The 24122-nt window shown below is 45.3% G+C and overlaps 1 protein-coding gene across 1 annotated transcript in view; it reads left to right on the top strand.

Moving 5' to 3' along the window:
* LOC130285386 (translation initiation factor IF-2-like) overlaps nt 1-23687 on the top strand; it is a 100375-nt gene extending 76688 nt beyond the window's left edge. Inside the window, exons 4-6 of the mRNA XM_056536746.1 lie at nt 6119-6245; nt 6975-7048; nt 23018-23687. Of these exons, the coding sequence (XP_056392721.1) occupies nt 6119-6245; nt 6975-7048; nt 23018-23478 (662 nt within the window). The 3' untranslated portion in view covers nt 23479-23687. The remainder of the gene's footprint in view (nt 1-6118; nt 6246-6974; nt 7049-23017) is intronic.
* Nucleotides 23688-24122: the final 435 nt, after the last annotated feature.

Consider the following 24122-nt stretch of genomic DNA (forward strand, 5'->3'; position numbering starts at 1 on the left):
GGCACTGTCTGCACGGCCCGGCACTAAATAACCTCTGTACACCTCTCACAGTAGCTTCCGCCTGTACCTCCGTCACACAACTCCCGCTCTCTGTCCTTTAGCGCCCCCGTACCGACTCTCCACTCTTTCAGCGCATCCGCCCGAAACCTTAGCTCCTCCTGGCTGTAGCATTCAGGGTGACCCCAATAGTGCTGGCGTCTCAATCCAGTATTCGAACCGGCATTCTGCTCGCCTCAGTACTTCATCCCAGTCCCCGGCATGGTGCGTCGTTCACCTCAAGCAGCGCGGTCAGGTGGAGGTGAGTGGCATCCGCTCATGCTCCTCCTCCCAGTGAGCTGGTAGAAATCTTCAAAGGTTCTTACATTAAAAAATTTTGAGATTTAGAGACTTGTCTTTCCCTTGGGGAGAGGGGGGTGCTTGTGGTAAGAGGTAAGGTAAGAGTAGTACCTGTGGGTAAAGGGCAATGCTGGAGCATTCCGTAGTCAAGATACATTAGATCCTATGGATAGAAATGATACACAATACACAAAGACATACTATGTAAAAGCATTTCAAGATTAATGGATATGCAACTGTCAAATATCTATAGACTAAGTAAGCATTCCCGAAAAGTAACTTGAGGAGTCCATATATATGGGAATTTTTGCCTGGAATGGGATTCCCAGTATGATAGTTCTTCTACCTTCAGTTTCCAAGTTTCCAATAATAGAATGTCTGAAGTCACTAAATGAGGAGGAACAAGGAGCCGGGCGGCAGAAATCACATATTGCGTTAACCTATTGGAAATACATTTGGTAATGTTGTGTCAGGAGATGGGGGCACCATGTTTTACAAATATCCACTATTGTAGAAATAGGCCTGGTGTAATAAAAAAAACTGTGTCCCAGTAGCAGAAAGCGACCCTTCACACAGAGACACCCTTTTCTGCTTAACAGCTGGCTCGCTCTCACTCCCTAACCCTAATCCTAACCCCTAACCCTAATCCCTAATCCTAACCCCTAATACTAACCCTTATCTTTACCCTAATCCTAACCCTAATCCCTAATCCTAACCCCTAATACTAACCCTTATCTTTACCCTAATCCTAACCCCTAATACCAACCCTTATCTTTACCCTAATCCCCACCCCTAACCAAAATCAGTGCTGAAAAGGTCTGAGAGTGCTGAGCTCAGGTCACATTTGGCTACAGGTCATAGTTTTTTGACTTCACCAGCACCGCTTCTGAATTAGCCGTTGCACCACTTAGACGGACTGGGTAAACCTGATTACCAAGGTGATGCACGTGGGGAAGAAAAATCCGGGCTGGGATTACGTATTAAATGGGAGAACACTTGGGACGACTGACGTGGAAAAGGACTTGGGAGTCTTAGTTAACAGTAAATTTAGCTGTAGTGACCAGGGTCGGTCAGCTGCTGCCAAGGCAAATAAAATCATGGGGTGCATGAATAGGGGCATAGATGCCCACGACAAGGAAATAATTCTACCGCTGTACAAATCACTAGTCAGACCACACATGGAATACTGTGTACAGTACTGGTCAGACCACACATAGAATACTGTGTACAGTACTGGTCTGACCACACATAGAATACTGTGCACAGTACTGGTCAGACCACACATAGAATACTGTGCACAGTACTGGTCAGACTACACATAGAATACTGTGTACAGTACTGGTCAGACCACACATAGAATACTGTGTACAGTACTGGTCAGATCACACATAGAATACTGTGTACAGTACTGATCAGACCACACATAGAATACTGTGTACAGTACTGGTCAGACCACACATAGAATACTGTGTACAGTACTGGTCAGACCACACATAGAATACTGTGTACAGTACTGGTCAGATCCCACATAGAATACTGTGTACAGTACTGGTCAGACCACACATGGAATACTGTGTACAGTACTGGTCAGACCACACATAGAATACTGTGTACAGTTCTGTTCATACCACACATAGAATACTGTGTACAGTACTGGTCAGACCACACAGAGAATACTGTGTACAGTACTGGTCAGACCACACATAGAATACTGTGTACAGTACTAGTCAGACCACACATAGAATACTGTGTACAGTACTGGTCAGATCACACATAGAATACTGTGTACAGTACTGGTCAGATCACACATAGAATACTGTGTACAGTACTGGTCAGACAACACATAGAATACTATGTACAGTACTGTTCAGACCACACATAGAATACTGTGTACAGTACTGGTCAGACCACACATAGAATACTGTGTACAGTACTGGTCAGACCACACATAGAATACTGTGTACAGTACTGGTCAGACCACACATAGAATACTGTGTACAGTACTGGTCAGACCACACATGGAATATGGTGTACAGTACTGGTCAGACCACACATAGAATACTGTGTACAGTACTGGTCAGACCACACATAGAATATTGTGTACAGTACTGGTCAGACCACACATAGAATACTGTGTACAGTACTGGTCAGACCACACATAGAATATTGTGTACAGTACAGGTCAGACCACACATAGAATACTGTGTACAGTACTGGTCAGACCACACATAGAATACTGTGTACAGTACTGGTCAGACCACACATAGAATACTGTGTACAGTACTGGTCAGACCACACATAGAATACTGTGTACAGTACTGGTCAGACCACACATAGAATACTGTGTACAGTAGTGGTCAGACCACACATGGAATACTGTGTACAGTACTGGTCAGACCACACATAGAATACTGTGTACAGTACTGGTCAGACCACACATAGAATACTGTGTACAGTACTGGTCAGACCACACATAGAATACTGTGTACAGTACTGGTCAGACCACACATAGAATACTGTGTACAGTACTGGTCAGATCACACATAGAATAATGTGTACAGTACTGGTCAGACCACATATTGAATACTGTGTACAGTACTGGTCAGACCACACATGAATACTGTGTACAGTACTGGTCAGACCACACATAGAATACTGTGTACAGTACTGGTCAGACCACACATGAATACTGTATACAGTACTGGTCAGACCACACATAGAATACTGTGTACAGTACTGGTCAGACCACACATAGAATACTGTGTACAGTACTGGTCAGACCACACATGGAATACTGTGTATAGTACTGGTCAGATCACACACGGAATACTGTGTACAGTACTGGTAAGACCACACATAGAATAATGTGTACAGTACTGGTCAGACCACATATTGAATACTGTGTACAGTACTGGTCAGACCACACATGAATACTGTGTACAGTACTGGTCAGACCACACATAGAATACTGTGTACAGTACTGGTCAGACCACACATGAATACTGTATACAGTACTGGTCAGACCACACATAGAATACTGTGTACAGTACTGGTCAGACCACACATAGAATACTGTGTACAGTACTGGGCACCAGTGTTCAAGAAAGATATAGTGGAGCTGGAGAGGGTTCAAAGACGGGTAACCAGGGTAATACGGGGAATAGGAGGACTACAGTACCCAGAAAGATTATCAGAATTGGGGTTATTTAGTTTGAAATAAAGAAGGCTTAGGGGCGACCTAATAACTATGTATAAATATATCAGGGGACAGTACAGAGATCTCTCCATGATCTATTTATACCCAGGACTGTATCTAGAACAAGGGGGCATCCTCTACGTCTAGAGGAAAGAAGTTTTCTACACCAGCACAGATGGGGGTTCTTTACTGTAAGAGCAGTGAAACTGTGTAATTCTCTCCCGGAGGAGGTGTCATGGTGAACTCTGTAAAAGAATTTAAAAGGGTCTGGATGCATTCTTGGAGAATAATAACATCACAGATTATGTATACTAGATATATAGGGACATATATAGGGAACATTGATCCAGGGATTTATTCTGATATTTGGAGTCGGGAAGGAATTTTTACCTCTAGTATGAGGGTTTTTTGCCTCCTCTGGATCAACTCAGTAGAGACTCATTAGGGATATAGGTTGAACTTGATGGACTCTGGTCTATTTTAAACCTTATGAACTATGTTGCTATGTTACCAACTTCATAACAGGGCGAAAACTGAGACAAGTAGGTATACATAAGTCCAATAAAGTATCAAGAGAAGAAAGGTTACACTCGTGCATTGTCCAGTTTTTGCCGAGGGACTTCAACTTTTGGATGAACTACTATACAGCCGAACTGGATCTAAGAACCGTCTGGATGTCCGGGCTGGTCCTACGACCCTGCTGATAAAACAGAGACTGTGTCGACACGTACACCGTTGTTGTGCACAAAGCAAAACACAACAAGGGAAGTGGTGACATTCAGTTGAGTGACATTCAGTACTATAATCCCCTTACCCATTACATATCTGTGGTAACTGGATTTAGAGCGCCCTTTGTATTCCTTTTCATTCCTCTTACGTGTTGAACCATTTATATGCCTGCAGTGTGACGTCCATCGAGGAACCCGGGGAGAATAGTGGGAGGAATAATACATCATGCAACATTTTTTCCTCCCACTAGTCCCGTCGAAAAACAATGGCGTCTGACGGACCCCATATTTGTAAATGGTACCTGTCAGGACCTGTTGTGGCCCGTCAAAAAGAACGCCCATTAAGACACACAAAAATAAAGTGCCTTACAAATGTTGGCCGACGGGGGACAACAGCAGTGTAAAAGGGGCCTTAGCTAGACTGTCTGGAGATGTCAAGTTTTGACTTGTAAATCCCAACAATCTAACAATGAAGTATGTAGATAAGTAGATAAGTGATACCATGTACTACGTGTTTATAGAGTGCTGGAATTTGGTTATTAACAGAACAATAAATGGAGTCCATTGTTTCTATTTCCTTGTCACTTTATTGTAAGTGCGCTACACTACATGTTATCAGAGGTTTACAGCTCATCCTAGTTAAAAATTAATAAGCAAAGGAATAAAAGGTGCGCGGAGGGAAGGATTAATAGTATGAAATTCATGAAACAAGAAACTAAGGACCAAAGGGAGAAGAGCGAACTGTCTATTAGAAATGGACAACTTCCAGCTACGAGACGATATCCTTAACTTCAGCCTGGATGATGGTCCTCTGGGGAATCAGGGATACTCCAGGGTTCTCCTCCAGCTCTTTGGTCACAGCGGTCATGGGAAATCGTCCTTTGTCAACTCCTGTAAATACGTCATCGATGAAGGAGAAACATTTAAACCTTTTGCTGAAGCTGGCGAGAGGAAAGATGGCGGAGCAGTGACTATGGTGAGGAAATCCTTCAACCTCACCAAAAACATCACCATAGTGGACAACAGAGGCTTTTCCAAAATGAACAACTTTGAGAGAGCAGAAATTTACGCCCAACTTGGTAAGTAAAAACTAAAAACATGACCAAAAGTACAGAATGATAGAGTCGGCCTTATTACGTCCTCTCAGGCATCATATGATGAAGATACCAAGTAAAGTCAGATATGGAGGTAACAGTGCTCGGTTGGTCATTTATGGAACAGGTTTCTGTTCGGTCACAATCTAATCATTCATTTTGGCAAAGAGGAGGGGGGAGGAGAACATCTCACGACAAACCCACAAATTCAGACCTGACCTTCAGATATAGGTCTTGTCATTTATAGAAGATCTTCTATTCTGGAGGCTTCAGAGATGTTGTTCAGGTTCTGGTATGTGTCAGTGTGATATGGCCGGTGAATATGATGGTTATTGTTGTATTGGCCCTAATATGGGACCCGGAGTACTGACCCGAGCTATGGAAAGTGTTATCTTATGGTCATGGCAATATGTATAGGGACATGGGTAACCAGCTGGCATTACAGTCTATACATCTCTATGACACTACCGACACTGCGGCTTGGCACACACTATTATATCACAGGAGGAAAGTCTTAGGAGGACACTACAGACTCTGTGGTTGCAGTATGTGAACAGGCTTCTATGTGTTATCTCTACACAATTCGTCAGTTCTGAGACATCCCCGTCATCCCTCTTTAGAATCTATATTACTGTTATACCCTTCTACCTTCACCCAGCAGCTCGGCCAGAACTGAACCCAGTAGATGCCGGGAGTAATACCCTAATCCAGCGCTGGTTTACTGCACCGACCGGACACATTTACCTATATTCTGCTTCTTACAGGAAACTTCATCCCCATCGGTGAGAAGGTGGAGTGGACGGAAAACTACACAGCTATGATGGGCAAACTAGAGGATGGTGAACTGAACCCAAACTACTCAGACTTCATTGTCCCCATCCTAATATACAGGTGAGGGGCCCCTGACACAGAGTAATAGGGCCACAGCCTGTCCCCCATACACAGCAACTTTTCTGTAATATCAGTTGTCGCTCCCCGTCCTGTATATAAGAAGCTAAAGGGTTTAGGTCCCAGACACTACGATATCACAACTCAATAGCCCTCATGCACTAAGAGTGTAGGATTGTATTTGTTGTAGGCTTAATAATCCATTTATTCATTATTATTTGTGTTTTTGTGTATGTATGGGGGGGGGGGGTTACTTTGGTGCTTTGGTGCACGCTGGAAAAATAATAATTCCAAAGGAATAATTGTCCACATATATTTTAACCAGAGAACCTAGAACCAAGCAGAATCACTTCGAGTAAAACAACCAGAATTCCCAATGGTCAGAGATGAAGGGATGGGGTCATGTGGGGTTCTGCGGTTATTTTTAGACCATCTTTGTTTTCATCAGAAATTTTCCACATATAACTAACTTTTTTTTAGTCAGAAACTTTCAGAAATATGTAGGTTTTTATTTAAATCTGTTGCCAAACCTCTTTTGTTGTGTTTTTATTGGATTTTGGTTGGTTTTGTGGGTTTTTCCAGTGCATTTGTGTTGCAAAAAAACAAAGATGACAAAACCTGTTAGAAAGAGCTTCGTAAGTGAAGGGCCAATACCAATGGGATTTTTTTTTTTGTTTTCTTTTGCTATTTTTATTTTTTATGACTTAATTATTTTTAATTGTATTTCTCCAGTGCCTCAAGTTTTCTACCACAAGATGAACAGGAAGAAGTGAGCACATTTCTGGAGAATTGTATAGGAATGACAGGTACTATAGTAAGGACTGAACGTCTGTGCATAGAGAACAAGTAGGAAGCTGCATATAAATGTATAAGAGGTTTCATTTCTAGTACATGTAGTATAGAGACCACAGCGCTCCCCAGTTCATGCACAAGGGTTAAATTTATTATAGATAACCAATATGGCAGGTCCATGTGATACATTTGTATAGGTGACACAAGTCCACATCCCTGACCTTAGTCACTGTTCATGTACATAAAGGAGGTGATCGCACTAAGGGGGAAAACATACCCTTCCCCACTCCAATATGGCATCAGTATAAAACCCTGGATGAATGTTCTGTTCCTATAGATTTAGTAACTATAATATATATATAACTGTAATATAATTATTCTTTAGAAATGTATCCAGGCCCCTCCTCCTGGACTCTTTTATTCAGTTCACCTTGACAACTTTCTCCGAGAGAGAATTCCACAGTCTCACTGCTCTTACAGTAAAGAACCCCCGTCTGTGCTGATGTAGAAACCTTCTTTCCTCTAGACGTAAAGGATGCCTCCTTGTTATATATACAGTCCTGGGTATAAATAGATAATGGGAGAGATCTCTGTACTGTCCCCTGATATATTATATATATTATTAGGTCACCTCCTTGTTATAGATACAGTCCTGGGTATAAATAGATCATGGAGAGATCTCTGTACTGTCCTGATATATTATATATATTATTAGGTCACCTCCTTGTTATAGATACAGTCCTGGGTATAAATAGATCATGGAGAGATCTCTGTACTGTCCTGATATATTATATATATATTATTAGGTCACCTCCTTGTTATATATACAGTCCTGGGTATAAATAGATCATGGAGAGATCTCTGTACTGTCCTGATATATTATATGTATTATTAGGTCACCTCCTTGTTATATATACAGTCCTGGGTATAAATAGATCATGGAGAGATCTCTGTACTGTCCTGATATATTATATATATTATTAGGTCACCTCCTTGTTATATATACAGTCCTGGGTATAAATAGATCATGGAGAGATCTCTGTATGGTCCCTGATATATTTAGGCATAGTTATTAGGTCGCCCCTAAGCCTTCTTTTTTTCTGAACTAAATAACCCTAATTCTGATAATCTTTCTGGGTACTGTAGTCCTCCCATTCCCCGTATTTCCCTGGTTGCCCGTCTTTGAACCCTCTCCAGCTCCACTAAATCTTTCTTGTACACTGGTACCCAGTACTGTACACAGTATTCCATGTGTGGTCTGACCAGTACTGTGCACAGTATTCTATGTGTGGTCTGACCAGTACTGTACACAGTATTCTATGTGTGGTCTGACCAGTACTGTACACAGTATTCTATGTGTGGTCTGATCAGTACTGTACACTGTTACGCCTAGCGCTCCGGGTCCCCGCTCCTCCCCGGAGCGCTCACGGCGTCTCTCTCCCTGCAGCGCCCCGGTCAGTCCTGCTGACCGGGAGCGCTGCACTGACATGGCCGTCGGGGATGCGATTCGCACAGCGGGACGCGCCCGCTCGCGAATCGCATCCCAGGTCACTTACCCGTCCCGGACCCCTCCTGTCATGTGCTGGCGCGCGCTGCTCCGCTCTCTAGGGCGCGCGCGTGCCAGCTCTCTGAGACTTAAAGGGCCAGTGCACCAATGATTGGTGCCTGGCCCAATTAGCTTAATTGGCTTCCACCTGCTCCCTGGCTATATCTGATCACCTCCCCTGCACTCCCTTGCCGGATCTTGTTGCCTTGTGCCAGTGAAAGCGTTTAGTGTTGTCCAAGCCTGTGTTACCTGAACTCCTGCTATCCATATTGACTACGAACCTTGCCGCCTGCCCCGACCTTCTGCTACGTCTGACCTTGCCTCTGCCTAGTCCTTTTGTCCCACGCCTTCTAAGCAGTCAGCGAGGTTGAGCCGTTGCTAGTGGATACGACCTGGTTGCTGCTGCCGCAGCAAGACCATCCCGCTTTGCGGCGGGCTCTGGTGAAAACCAGTAGCCTCTTAGAACCGGTCCACCAGCACGGTCCACGCCAATCCCTCGCTGACACAGTGGATCCACAACCTGTGAGCCGAATCGTGACAGTAGATCCGGCCATGGATCCCGCTGAGGTGCCGCTGCCAAGTCTCGCTGACCTTACCACGGTGGTCGCTCAGCAATCGCAGCAAATTGCCCAACAAGGACAGCAGCTGTCGCAGTTGACCGCCACGTTACAGCAACTTCTGCCTCTGCTACAGCAGCAACCATCTCCTCCGCCAGCTCCTGCATCTCCTCCGCAGCGAGTGGCCGCTCCTAGCCTCCGCTTGTCCCTGCCGGACAAATTTGATGGGGACTCTAGACTCTGCCGTGGATTTTTGTCTCAGTGTTCCCTGCATATGGAGATGTTGTCGGACTTGTTTCCTACAGAACGGTCTAAGGTGGCGTTCGTAGTGAGCCTTCTTTCAGGAAAGGCCTTGTCTTGGGCCACACCGCTCTGGGACCGCAATGATCCTGCCACAGCAACAGTCCAGTCCTTCTTCGCTGAGGTCGGTAGTGTCTTCGAGGAGCCAGCCCGAGCTTCTTCTGCCGAGACTGCCCTGCTGAACCTGGTCCAGGGTAATTCTTCAGTGGGCGAGTACGCCATCCAATTTCGTACTCTTGCTTCCGAACTATCATGGAATAACGAGGCTCTCTGCGCGACCTTTAAAAAAGGCCTATCCAGTTGCATCAAGGATGTGCTGGCCGCACGAGAGATTCCTGCCAACCTGCAAGAACTTATCCATTTGGCCATCCGCATTGACATGCGTTTTTCTGAGAGACATCAAGAGCTCCGCCAGGAAAAAGACCTAGATCTCTGGGCACCTCTCCCACAGTATCCGCTGCAATCTACGCCTGGGCCTCCCGCCGAGGAGGCCATGCAAGTGGATCGGTCTCGCCTGACCCAGGAAGAGAGGAATCGCCGTAGGGAAGAAAATCTTTGTCTGTACTGTGCCAGTACCGAGCATTTCTTGGTGGATTGCCCTATTCGTCCTCCACGTCTGGGAAACGCACGCACGCACCCAGCTCACGTGGGTGTGGCGTCTCTTGGTTCAAAGTCTGCTTCTCCACGTCTCACGGTGCCCGTGCGGATTTCTTCTTCAGCCAACTCCTCCCTCTCAGCCGTGGCCTGCTTGGACTCTGGTGCCTCTGGGAATTTTATTCTGGATTCTTTTGTGAATAAATTCCGCATCCCGGTGACCCGTCTCGTCAAGCCGCTCTACATTTCCGCGGTCAACGGAGTCAGATTGGATTGCACCGTGCGTTACCGCACAGAACCCCTCTTGATGTGCATTGGACCCCACCACGAAAGGATTGAATTTTTCGTCCTCCCCAACTGCACCTCTGAGGTCCTCCTCGGTCTGCCATGGCTCCAGCTTCATTCTCCCACCCTTGACTGGACCACCGGGGAGATCAAGAACTGGGACTCTGCTTGCCACAAGAGATGCCTCTCCCCCCCTCCCAGTCCAGTCAGGCAAGCCTCAGTGCCTCCTCATGGCCCACGTCCTTGTGTCACCCTGCCCCGTGCCAAGCTTCACCTTCTGCCCTCCCTCCCCATTCCCACTCCTGCTGTACTGCCTGCCTTTGAGGAAACCCTCCATTCACTCCCGGTGTCCTCGGCCCAGGTAAAGCAGTTGTCGGACAAAAAAAGGGGGAGACCTAAGGGGGGGGGGTACTGTTACGCCTAGCGCTCCGGGTCCCCGCTCCTCCCCGGAGCGCTCACGGCGTCTCTCTCCCTGCAGCGCCCCGGTCAGTCCCGCTGACCGGGAGCGCTGCACTGACATGGCCGTCGGGGATGCGATTCGCACAGCGGGACGCGCCCGCTCGCGAATCGCATCCCAGGTCACTTACCCGTCCCGGACCCCTCCTGTCATGTGCTGGCGCGCGCGGCTCCAGACTCTCTGAGACTTAAAGGGCCAGTGCACCAATGATTGGTGCCTGGCCCAATTAGCTTAATTGGCTTCCACCTGCTCCCTGGCTATATCTGATCACCTCCCCTGCACTCCCTTGCCGGATCTTGTTGCCTTGTGCCAGTGAAAGCGTTTAGTGTTGTCCAAGCCTGTGTTACCTGAACTCCTGCTATCCATATTGACTACGAACCTTGCCGCCTGCCCCGACCTTCTGCTACTGTCACTGTCTTGCCTCTTGAAAACGCTGTGGAGACAGCGAAACATGTAGAGGCGGCAATATAGTGTTTTTAAAGCTGTGTTTGAGAGTGGATTATAGGTTGCTGCAGAACCTTTAGTGTGGAGGTCTTTAGATCCCACTTCTACCGGAATTATCCCTCTCAGCACATAATTTTTAAATAATTTCTTCTGGGATTATCTTTTATTCATTGAATATAATAAAAGTTATATTTTATAAGGGGAATAACAAGAGGTGTTTTGCACCCTGGGCTACGGCCCTAGGGTTTGGTTAATAGTTGTAGTTGGCCTTTTGTGCCCCTTAGTGGATCAATTTAGTCTAGTTTAGCTGACCAGTACTGTACACAGTATTGCATGTGTGGTCTGTCCAATACTGTACACGGTATTCTATGTGTGGTCTGACCAGTACTGTACACAGTATTCCATGTGTGGTCTGTCCAGTACTGTACACATTATTCCATGTGTGGTCTGACCAGTACTGTACACAGTATTCTATGTGTGGTCTGACCAGTACTGTACACAGTATTCTATGTGTGGTCTGACCAGTACTGTACACAGTATTCCATGTGTGGTCTGACCAGTACTGTACACAGTATTGCATGTGTGGTCTGTGCAGTACTTTACACAGTATTCCATGTGTGGTCTGTCCAGTACTGTACACAGTATTCCATGTGTGGTCTGTCCAGTACTGTACACAGTATTCTATGTGTGGTCTGACCAGTACTGTACACAGTATTCTATGGTAGTTCTAAGTAGTTATTTGTACGGCGGTAGAACATTTTTCCTTGTCGTGGGCATCTATGCCCCTATTGATGCACCCCATGATTTTATGTGCCTTGGCAGCAGCTGCCCGACACTGGTCACTACAGCTAAATTTACTATTAGCTAAAACTCCTAAGTCCCTTTCCATGTTAGTTGTTCCCAGTGTTTTCCTATTTAATACATAATCCCAGCCCGGATTTGTCCTCCCCATGTGCATAAGCTTATATCGATATCATCTGCCATTTCTCAGTCCAAACCTCCAACCTATCTAAATCCATATCTAATAGGGCACTGTCCTCTATTGCATTATCTGCTATACACAGTGCACTGTCCTTTATAGTGATATCTACTATATACAGTGCACTGTCCTCTATTGCTACAATACACAGTGCACTGTCCTCTAAAGAGTTATCTACTATACACAGTGCACTGTTCTCTATAGTGTTATCTACTATACACAGTGTTCTGACCTCTATTGTGTTATTTACTATATACAATACACTGTCTTCTATTGTGTTATCTACTATACACAGTGCACTTTCCACTATTGTGTTATCTGCTATACACAGTTCACTGTCCTCTGTTGCGTTATTTACTATACACAGTGCACTGTCCTCTATTGTGATATCTGCTATACACAGTTCACTGTCCTCTATTGTATTATCTACTATACACAGTGCACTGTCATCTATTGTGTTATCTACTAAATGCAATGCACTGTCCTCTATAGTGTTATCTACTATATACAGTGCACCGTCCTCAATTGTATTATCTGCTACACACAGTTTACTGTGCTCTATTGTGTTTTTTACTATATACAGTGTTTTGTCCTCTATTGTGCTATCTAGTATACACAGTGCTGGTCTTCTACTGTATTATCTACCATATACAGTGACCTGTCCTCTGTTGTGTTTTCTACTATACACAGTGCACTTTACTCTATAGTGTTATCTACTATTTACAATGCACTTTCCTCTATTGCGTTATCTACTATATACAGTGCTCTGTCCTCTATGGTGTTAGCCACTTTGCAGAGTTTAGTCTGCAAGACTCGTAATTTACTAAAGAAAACTCTCTGCAAGGTCAATAATAAATATAATACAACAATTAGGAATCAATACTGCCCCCTTTGGTCCACACTAGTAACAGTCACCCACTTAGATATTACAGACATAGAAAATTAGTGCAAAAATATAAGCAACATAAAGATCTGTAAATTATAGTGTATTGAGATGATAACAAACCGAAAAAAGGAACAATAGGGGGATGTAGTGGGGTAATAAAAAGCCTATAATTCTGCAAAAGCGAAAGTGTGTTTTACATTGTGCACCTTTTACCACGCCAGCCACAGTACACCCCTCATACATTACCTGCCACAGTACACTCCTCATACATTACCAGCCACAGTACACTCCTCATACATTACCTGCCACAGTGCACCCCTCATACATTACCAGCCACAGTACACTCCTCATACATTACCAGCCACAGTACACTCCTCATACATTACCTGCCACAGTGCACCCCTCATACATTACCAGCCACAGTACACCCCTCATTCATTACCAGCCACAGTACACTCCACATACATTACCTGCCACAGTGCACCCCTCATACATTACCTGCCACAGTACACTCCTCATACATAACCAGCCACAGTACACTCCTCATACATTACCTGCCACAGTACGTCCCTCATATATTACCAGCTACAGTACACCCCTCATTCATTACCAGCCACAGTGCACTCCTCATACATTACCAGCCACAGTACACTCCTCATACATTACCAGTCACAGTACACTCCTCATTCATTACCAGCCACAGTACACTCCTCATACATTACCAGCCACAGTACACTCCTCATACATTACCTGCCACAGTACACTCCTCATATATTACCTGCCACAGTACACTCCTCATACATAACCAGCCACAGTACACTCCTCATACATTACCAGCCACAGTACACTCCTCATATATTACCAGCCACAGTACACTCCTCATACATTACCAGCCACAGTACACTCCTCATACATTACCAGCCACAGTACACTCCTCATACATTACCTGCCACAGTACACCCCTCATACATTACCAGCCACAGTACACTCCTCATACATTACCTGCCACAGTACACTCCTCATACATTACCAGCCACAGTACACTCCTCATACATTACCTGCCACAGTACACTACTCATACATTTACAGCCACAGTACACCCTTCATTCATTACCAGCCACAGTACACTCCTCATACATTACCTGCCACAGTACACTCCTCATACATTACCTGCCACAGTACACTCCTCATACATTACAAGCCACAATACACCCCTCATACATTACCTGCCCTAGTACACCCTTCATTCATTACCAGCCACAGTACACTCCTCATACATTACCAGCCACAGTACACTCCTCATACATTACCTGCCACAGTGCACTCCTCATACATTACCTGCCACAGTACACTCCTCATACATTACCAGCCACAGTACACTCCTCATATATTACCAGCCACAGTACACTCCTCATACATTACCAGCCACAGTACACCCTTCATTCATTACCAGCCACAGTACACTCCTCATACATTACCAGCCACAGTACACTCCTCATACATTACCAGCCACAGTACACTCCTCATACATTACCTGCCACAGTACACTCCTCATACATTACAAGCCACAATACACCCCTCATACATTACCTGCCACAGTACACCCTTCATTCATTACCATCCACAGTACACTCCTCATACATTACCAGCCACAGTACACTCCTCATACATTACCTGCCACAGTACACTCCTCATATATTACCTGCCACAGTACACTCCTCATACATAACCAGCCACAGTACACTCCTCATACATTACCAGCCACAGTACACTCCTCATATATTACCAGCCACAGTACACTCCTCATACATTACCAGCCACAGTACACTCCTCATACATTACCTGCCACAGTACACCCCTCATACATTACCAGCCACAGTACACTCCTCATACATTACCTGCCACAGTACACTCCTCATACATTACCAGCCACAGTACACTCCTCATACATTACCTGCCACAGTACACTACTCATACATTTACAGCCACAGTACACCCTTCATTCATTACCAGCCACAGTACACTCCTCATACATTACCTGCCACAGTACACTCCTCATACATTACCTGCCACAGTACACTCCTCATACATTACAAGCCACAATACACCCCTCATACATTACCTGCCCCAGTACACCCTTCATTCATTACCAGCCACAGTACACTACTCATACATTACCAGCCACAGTACACTCCTCATACATTACCTGCCACAGTGCACTCCTCATACATTACCTGCCACAGTACACTCCTCATACATTACCAGCCACAGTACACTCCTCATATATTACCAGCCACAGTACACTCCTCATACATTACCAGCCACAGTACACCCTTCATTCATTACCAGCCACAGTACACTCCTCATACATTACCAGCCACAGTACACTCCTCATACATTACCAGCCACAGTACACTCCTCATACATTACCTGCCACAGTACACTCCTCATACATTACAAGCCACAATACACCCCTCATACATTACCTGCCACAGTACACCCTTCATTCATTACCAGCCACAGTACACTCCTCATACATTACCAGCCACAGTACACTCCTCATACATTACCTGCCACAGTGCACTCCTCATACATTACCAGCCACAGTACATCCCTCATATATTACCAGCCACAGTACATCCCTCATACATTACCAGCTACAGTACACCCCTCATTCATTACCAGCCACAGTGCACTCCTCATACATTACCAGCCACAGTACACCCCTCATACATTACCAGCCACAGTACACTCCTCATACATTACCAGCCACAGTACACCCCTCATACATTACCAGCCACAGTACACTCCTCATACATTACCAGCCACAGTACACTCCTCATATATTACCAGCCACAGTATACTCCTCATATATTACTAGCCACAGTGAACCCCTCATACATTACCAGCCACAGTGCACCCCTCATACATTACCAGCCACAGTACACTCCTCATACATTACCTGCCACAGTACACTCCTCATACATTATCAGCCACAGTACACTCCTCATACATTACCAGCCACAGTACACTCCTCATACATTACCAGCCACAGTACACTCCTCATACATTACCTGCCACAGTACACTCCTCATACATTACAAGCCACAATACACCCCTCATACATTACCTGCCACAGTACACCCTTCATTCATTACCAGCCACAGTACACTCCTCATACATTACCTGCCACAGTACACTCCTCATACATTACCAGCCACAGTACACTCCTCATACATTACCAGCCACAGTACACTCCTCATACATTACCTGCCACAGTACACCCCTCATACATTACCAGCCACAGTACACTCCTCATACATTACCTGCCACAGTACACTCCTCATACATTACCAGCCACAGTACACTCCTCATACATTACCTGCCACAGTACACTACTCATACATTACAAGCCGCAGTACACCCCTCATGCATTACCTGCCACAGTACACTCCTCATACATTACCAGCCACAGTACACTCCTCATACATTACCAGCCACAGTACACTCCTCATACATTACCAGCCACAGTACACCCTTCATTCATTACCAGCCACAGTACACTCCTCATACATTACCTGCCACAGTACACTCCTCATACATTACCAGCCACAGTACACTCCTCATACATTACCTGCCACAGTACACTCCTCATACATTACAAGCCACAATACACCCCTCATACATTACCTGCCACAGTACACCCTTCATTCATTACCAGCCACAGTACACTCCTCATACATTACCAGCCACAGTACACTCCTCATACATTACCTGCCACAGTGCACTCCTCATACATTACCAGCCACAGTACACTCCTCATACATTACCTGCCACAGTACATCCCTCATATATTACCAGTCACAGTACACTCCTCATACATAACCAGCCACAGTACACTCCTCATACCTTACCAGCCACAGTACACTCCTCATACATTACCAGCCACAGTACACTCCTCATACATTACCAGCCACAGTACATCCCTCATATATTACCAGCCACAGTACACCCTTCATTCATTACCAGCCACAGCACACTCCTCATACATTACCAGCCACAGTACACTCCTCATACATTACCTGCCACAGTACACTCCTCATACATTACAAGCCACAATACACCCCTCATACATTACCTGCCACAGTACACCCTTCATTCATTACCAGCCACAGTACACTCCTCATACATTACCACCCACAGTACACCCTTCATTCATTACCAGCCACAGCACACTCCTCATACATTACCAGCCACAGTACACTCCTCATACATTACCTGCCACAGTACACTCCTCATACATTACAAGCCACAATACACCCCTCATACATTACCTGCCACAGTACACCCTTCATTCATTACCAGCCACAGTACACTCCTCATACATTACCAGCCACAGTACACTCCTCATACATTACCTGCCACAGTGCACTCCTCATACATTACCAGCCACAGTACATCCCTCATATATTACAGCCACAGTGCACCCCTCATACATTACCAGCCACAGTACACCCCTCATTCATTACCAGCCACAGTACACTCCTCATACATTACCAGCCACAGTACACCCCTCATACATTACCAGCCACAGTACACTCCTCATACATTACCAGCCACAGTACACCCCTCATATATTACCAGCCACAGTGCACTCCTCATACATTACCAGCCACAGTACACTCCTCATATATTACCAGCCACAGTACACTCCTCATATATTACTAGCCACAGTGAACCCCTCATACATTACCAGCCACAGTGCACCCCTCATACATTACCAGCCACAGTACACTCCTCATACATTACCTGCCACAGTACACTCCTCATACATTACCAGCCACAGTACACTCCTCATACATTACCAGCCACAGTACACTCCTCATACATTACCAGCCACAGTACACTCCTCATATATTACCAGCCTCAGTACACCCCTCGTATATTACCAGCCACAGTACATCCCTCGTATATCACCAGCCACAGTACATCCCTCATACATAACCAGCCACAGTACACTCCTCATACATAACCAGCCACAGTACACTCCTCATACATTACCACCCACAGTACACTCCTCATACATTACCAGCCACAGTACACTCCTCATACATTACCAGCCACAGTGCTCCCCTCATACATTACCTGCCACAGTACACTCCTCATACATTACCAGCCACAGTACACTTCTCATACATTACCTGCCACAGTACACTCCTCATACATTACAAGCCGCAGTACACCCCTCATACATTACCTGCCACAGTACACCCCTCATTCATTACCAGCCACAGTACACTCCTCATACATTACCAGCCACAGTACACCCCTCATAGATTACTAGCTTTATTACACCCCTCATATTTTATCTGGCATAGTGCACCCCCCATACGTTACCTTGACCATTGCACCATTACCTTGCCCATGCAGTGCTAGCCATCTACTTTAACCTTTTCTTTGGCAATGGGGCCTAACTGCTCTTTGGCACTCGTCCCCAAAGCTGACCTGAAGTTAACAGGATGGACGACCTTGTTGGAAAGGTCCTAGAGAAGGGTGATGTCAATCAGTAACTGGAATTGTAGCAACTAGGTCTTTTAGGCCTGTCCTTGTATGGTGAAAAACAGATCTCACAGCAGAGGTCTTGTCTGTACCTCTACTCACACACAACTCTTCAGATTTACACTATTACTGATTAACTCCTCCCCTTCTAGACAGACCTGGGGGGAGCAGGGCAGGAGGCCCACATGCATCCTCCTTCAAAGTTACAGTTAACCCAATAAAGATATGAGTACCTCTGTAATGCTCACCGTTTCTCTAGATGTTTGCATCAACATGAAAACCATCACCAATTGCTAACGCGATGGTATAAAACCATAGAATGACTTTTTGCTTATAAGCTTTCTTGCAGGACCCAGGTTGGCTCTCTATCACACATTTGATGGGATTGTCTACTTATAATGCTTAAAAGAGGTGGCTTCTACTCAATTTAGCCTGTCTATGATTGTTATTGCCCTAAGCCTACTGAACCCATCTTTTCGACCCTCCAGGTGTAATCTAGCAGTGTATCTCTTGGCAGCAAAACCCCTTATCCCTCAATAAAATCAGTAGGTTTGAGGAATTGATTAGCTGGTCTACAAGGACTGAATCCTGACTCTCTGGTCCCAGTGGAAGACCATCATTCTCCAAACAGCAACCCAAGCTGAATAACCTCCTGACACACCTTCTCTCTGCCTTTCTCCTTTCCCCGACTGTTTTGTAAGTGTAGTATATGTTCTTATCAGTGGTTTGGTCTTCGCCATTGATGTAGGATGGATGCTGCATGGAGGGAGCAGGTGTACCGGGGCGTTCCGGGGCTGGTTCAGAGGAATCAGCTCGACGGTTGTCCTGATGTGACCTGTTTCCTCCGGGTCTGGCCATGAGGTAGAGGGGTGTAGAGCCGAGGTACTTCTGTGCCTCGGGAGTGGTGACCCTGAGGTGCCGAAACTCACTGGGTGTTATAACTCACCGAGTGAACATTATTACTCTTCACCTTTGGCACTCACCCTTGGTATCCCGGCCTTCTGGCTAGGATCAGGGAAATTTTTATAGATCCGGCCGGAGGACCGGGCAGTATATCTGCACTCATTCACTTATTTATTATTTTTTTGTATGTCACTGTGCCACGTTTCGTGTTTTTCTTTGTACACAGGATTGTCAGGATGTGGTAGCCCTTCTGGCGGTCCCTCCTGGCGGTCTAGGGGAGGTTTGTGGCCATTAGGTTCCTCACCTCCCTGCAACCCCTGAGCAACTTGGTTTTGGTCGAAATGACATCAGTATACGGTTCCTTGGCTGATAACTTGGTTAACACCTAGGTTGAAGCCAGGAGCATTTTCGGCCCCTTAGTAGCTTTTGCGAAAAGGACATCGAACCTGGATCTTTGCAGGTGTCTTTTGGCCCGGAGGTGAAAGGTAGGTTTGTTAGGGGGCCTCACTCCTGTTGGAGAAGGGCTTAGCAATAAACCGCATCCTTTGTGCACATTTTTTTAGTGTGACACATTTGCACTTTTTCTTGCACTTTGGGTGATAGGGAGCACTTGCATCGGCTCTTAAAAAAAAAAAATCCCCCCTTTCTCTTTCCTTTTTTTTTTCTTCTCCTTTTTGCCTTTATTTTAGTGTCAAAAGATATATTTATTGAAAGCAAAGAAACGGTACATAGAAGTACATTTCAGTCACAGTTTAACAGTATAAATAGTACTTACAGCTAGTTTTGAACCTAATGTAGTCTCACCTTAGACAACAACCGGCAATAGTGCCAACCAACTGGGGTCAGGATCAGTGGATCCGGAGAGGGACGGCAGTGAGGTAAGGATGGGGAGGGCAAGGAGGGTGGGTGATGAAGAAGAAGGGTAGGGGAAGTATCAGTGGGGATAAGCAATCCATGTCATGAAATGTTTCAGACCTATTAATACAGTGCATCACAAAGATAGGTAATACGTCAAGTCCGGGGCATGGGGAGAAGACAGCCATGGTTCCCAAACCTTATCAAAGTTATCTCTGGTGTCAGCTCTAATTGCATTAAGTTTTTCAGATAGCAATATTTGATTTACTCTAGAGACTACCATTGAGCTAGATAAAACATTGGAGCGCCATTTAGACACCACATGGATCCTGGCCGCCAGCAGAATAAATTGAGCTAACTTAAATGAAGCAAAAGACATGCCCTGCGGCCTACTTCCCAATAAGCAAACATCAGGTAAGGGGGACAGTCTGATGTGCAACACCGAGGAAATTAGGCTTGCTATGTCCGACCAAAATCTCGCCACCTGAGGGCAGGTCCACCATATATGGAGCATGGAACCTGTCTCATGGCAGCCCCTAAAGCATTCTGAGGACACCTCAGGGTATATGATGTGCAAGGGAGCTGGTACATAATAAGTCCTGTGTAGGACCTTCAGGGAGGTTTCAACAAGGGAAACCTGCCAGCTCCCTTTACTAATTTGGGTACAACAATCGTGCCATGTAGATAAGGGCATAGTGACCCCCAGATCCTCTTCCCATTGAGTCATGAAGGGTAGCTTAGAGTCTGGAGGAGGCTTGTTAAGCGAAGCGTAGATGTGAGATAGGGAGCCAGGTCGAGAAGGTGAGTAGATGGCAAGTGTCTCAAAAGAGGTAGGGGAAATCCCCGAAGAGGAGAATGGGAGAGACAGAAGGAAGGAAAAGATCTGATTAAGTCTATACAGTTCAGAAGGTGGAGGAGTATATCTAGCTATAAAATTTTCCTTGGTCATAAGGTGGGTGCGAAGGAGAAAATCATGTATGCGAGTAAGTTTGTGGAGTACCCACCAGTGAAATGGACCTGTTTGGAGGCCTGGTGTAAAAAGGGGGTTATGAAAAATAGGTAAGGCTAGGGAGAGAGGAGATTGAAGAGGAATCTTAAAGCAAACCGATCTCCACAGGAGCAGTGAGTAGCGAGAGAGGAGAGCAGAGGGGGGGATCAAAGTGAAGATAGGACTGGATGACCACATAAGAGAGCATAAAGTATGGGGGGAGAGGAGAGTATTTTCCAGAGTAAGCCAGCGAGGTGCACCCGAACCTGCATTACATAACAACAATTGAGCAAGACGAGCCGCTCTATAATACTTGATGAGGTTAGGGACAGATAGTCCCCCAACACTCTTATGGTAGTGCATAATAACTCTGGGGATACGGGGGCGGAGGCCTCGCCAAATGAAACTAAATATATCAGCCTGGAGTGTCCGGAGATCCGGTAAGCAAATAGGAATAGGTAGGGTTCGGAATAAGTATAACAGTCTAGGTAGCAGTACCATCTTGACAGAGTGGAGCCTGCCCAACCAGGAAATACGAGGGAGATTCCATTTAGCCATATCGGCCCTCAGGGACTTAAAGAGAGGGGGTAGTTAAGTTTATAAAGAGAAGCAATGTTAGAGGGAAGAGAAACCCCAAGATAGGGAAGGTAAGAAGTGGTGGGGTGGAGATCGAAGTTAAGACCAATGAGATCCTGTGTCGACCTGGGGGTGTTACAGAACAATACCTCCGACTTGTTCTTATTAATTACTAGTCCGTAGACCGCTGAGAAGGTATCCAGGACCGCAAATAAATTTGGAATGGAAACAAGGGGGTTCGTAAGGGTCAATAACAGATGGTCCGCAAATAAATTAACCTTATATACCGATCCAGCTATATCTACTCCCGAGATGTCAGGGTTTCTTCTTAGGGCACTCGCCAGTGGTTCCATGGCCAAAGCGAATAAGGCAGGCGATAACGGACATTTTTGCCTTTATTTTACCTGTTGACTGTTTTGTAAGTTTGCTAGCCGTACGGTTTCCTGGCTTATTCAGTGTTGAGGTGGCACTAGTCCTTGATATTGTATACTTATATCTGGTCACCCAATACTAGGCCTTCATTTTCTCATCCCTGTGTGCTATGTCACGAGTTTCATTGATTATTTATTGATGTATCTATATCCATATGGCTATGTTGAGTTGTTTATTCTGTTTCTCTGTTATATGAAACATTGAAAATAAGCACATAATTGGTAAAGAAAAAAAAAATATATAACAATAGAGAATACATTCAGAACAGACTACAAATATATCTGACATTTAAACCTGGAGCTGTGGGCCAGAGTAGACACAATAAAATGACATCCACCCGACAGGACAGGCGGACAAGAGTGTCCCGCTTCAGGAAACCACAGTTATACCTACCGCTTTGCAGATAAGCATAAGAATAGATTTCCTTACTGCCGGGCCAGACTGGTCACTCAACAGTGTTCAGGGTTTTTCTCATTTCTTCTTCACACGTCTTTCCAGATGGTCCAGTTATAAATGGTCATATTACAGGAAGTGCTGCAGGTTACCAAACAGTTCCAGTATTTTGTGAGGTTGTATCACACCAGTCACACACATCATCCGCTCACATTTTTCTCTCTTACAGGAATTTTTCCCATCGTTGTCATCAGTAAGAAAAAAAGCGGAGATTTCATGACGATTGAAAACACGTTTAAGCGTATGGGAGCCGAGGTTGTTATATCTATAGAGAACTACACCAAGGAAGATCACATCAAAACTCAAGGGAGAACCAAGGATATCCTGAAAATTCTTCACAGTGCCCTGATCGATGTCAGATTCCGCCTGGGACAGGAAAGAAACCCCCGGGCCGACTGGGTGCGACGGAAGAAGTTCCTTCTGGAATATATACACAAGGCCGACCAGGAGAAGAAAGAGGAGCAATGGAGAAGAGAGGAACAAAAGAGAAGAGAAGTACTTAAGAGACAAATGGAGGAGGAGAAGAGGAGAGAGGAACAAAGAATAAGAGAGGAACAAAGGAGAAAGGAGGCAGAATGGAGAGAAGAACTAAGGAGAAAGGAGGAAGAAAAAAAATGTATCATATGTTAAGAGCTAGCCTAAAGACAGATCTATGTGACCTGTGTATAGTGTCACTCCCCGGCCTTATCCTGGCCTCCAGCAGAATCATATGCCATGTCCTACGCTGAATCGGTCCCAGCCTCCTCATGCAGAAGACAGCCTAATCAGGAGAGGACTTTGGGGCCAGTCACTTGTCATGGATCTATTTCTTGATGATTTTCAGTATCCAAATAATAAAGTCATGATGTCGATAATAAGTCATTTTCTATGGTTCATTCCCATCAAAGGGTCAGTAAGTAGATAAACAAAGGAATCCTTTATATCAGTGGTATGAAACTGTGGCCCTCCCGATATTGCAAAACTTCAACTCCCAGCATGCCCAGACACCCATTGGCTGTCCAGGCATGCTGGGAGTTGAAGTTTTACAACATCGGGTGGGCCACAGTTTAAGACCACTGCTCTAGTTAGCACCAAAGCCTTTCTGAAGCCACTTTTTTTTTATCTGGAACGTTTTCTTTGTACTGAATATTAGGCTATGTCCACATAAGTAGCCAATGTTTGGTGAATATGTGGAGAAATACCGTGGCTGTCTCTGTCCATTGATGTCATGGGCAAATCATAGTCCACTGGTGACCACGTTTATTCCATTTCCAAGCACCCAAAGGTTTTTGTTG

The sequence above is a fragment of the Hyla sarda genome, chromosome 8, assembly GCF_029499605.1.
Source record: "Hyla sarda isolate aHylSar1 chromosome 8, aHylSar1.hap1, whole genome shotgun sequence".
In the NCBI taxonomy this organism is placed as follows: Eukaryota; Metazoa; Chordata; class Amphibia; order Anura; family Hylidae; genus Hyla; species Hyla sarda.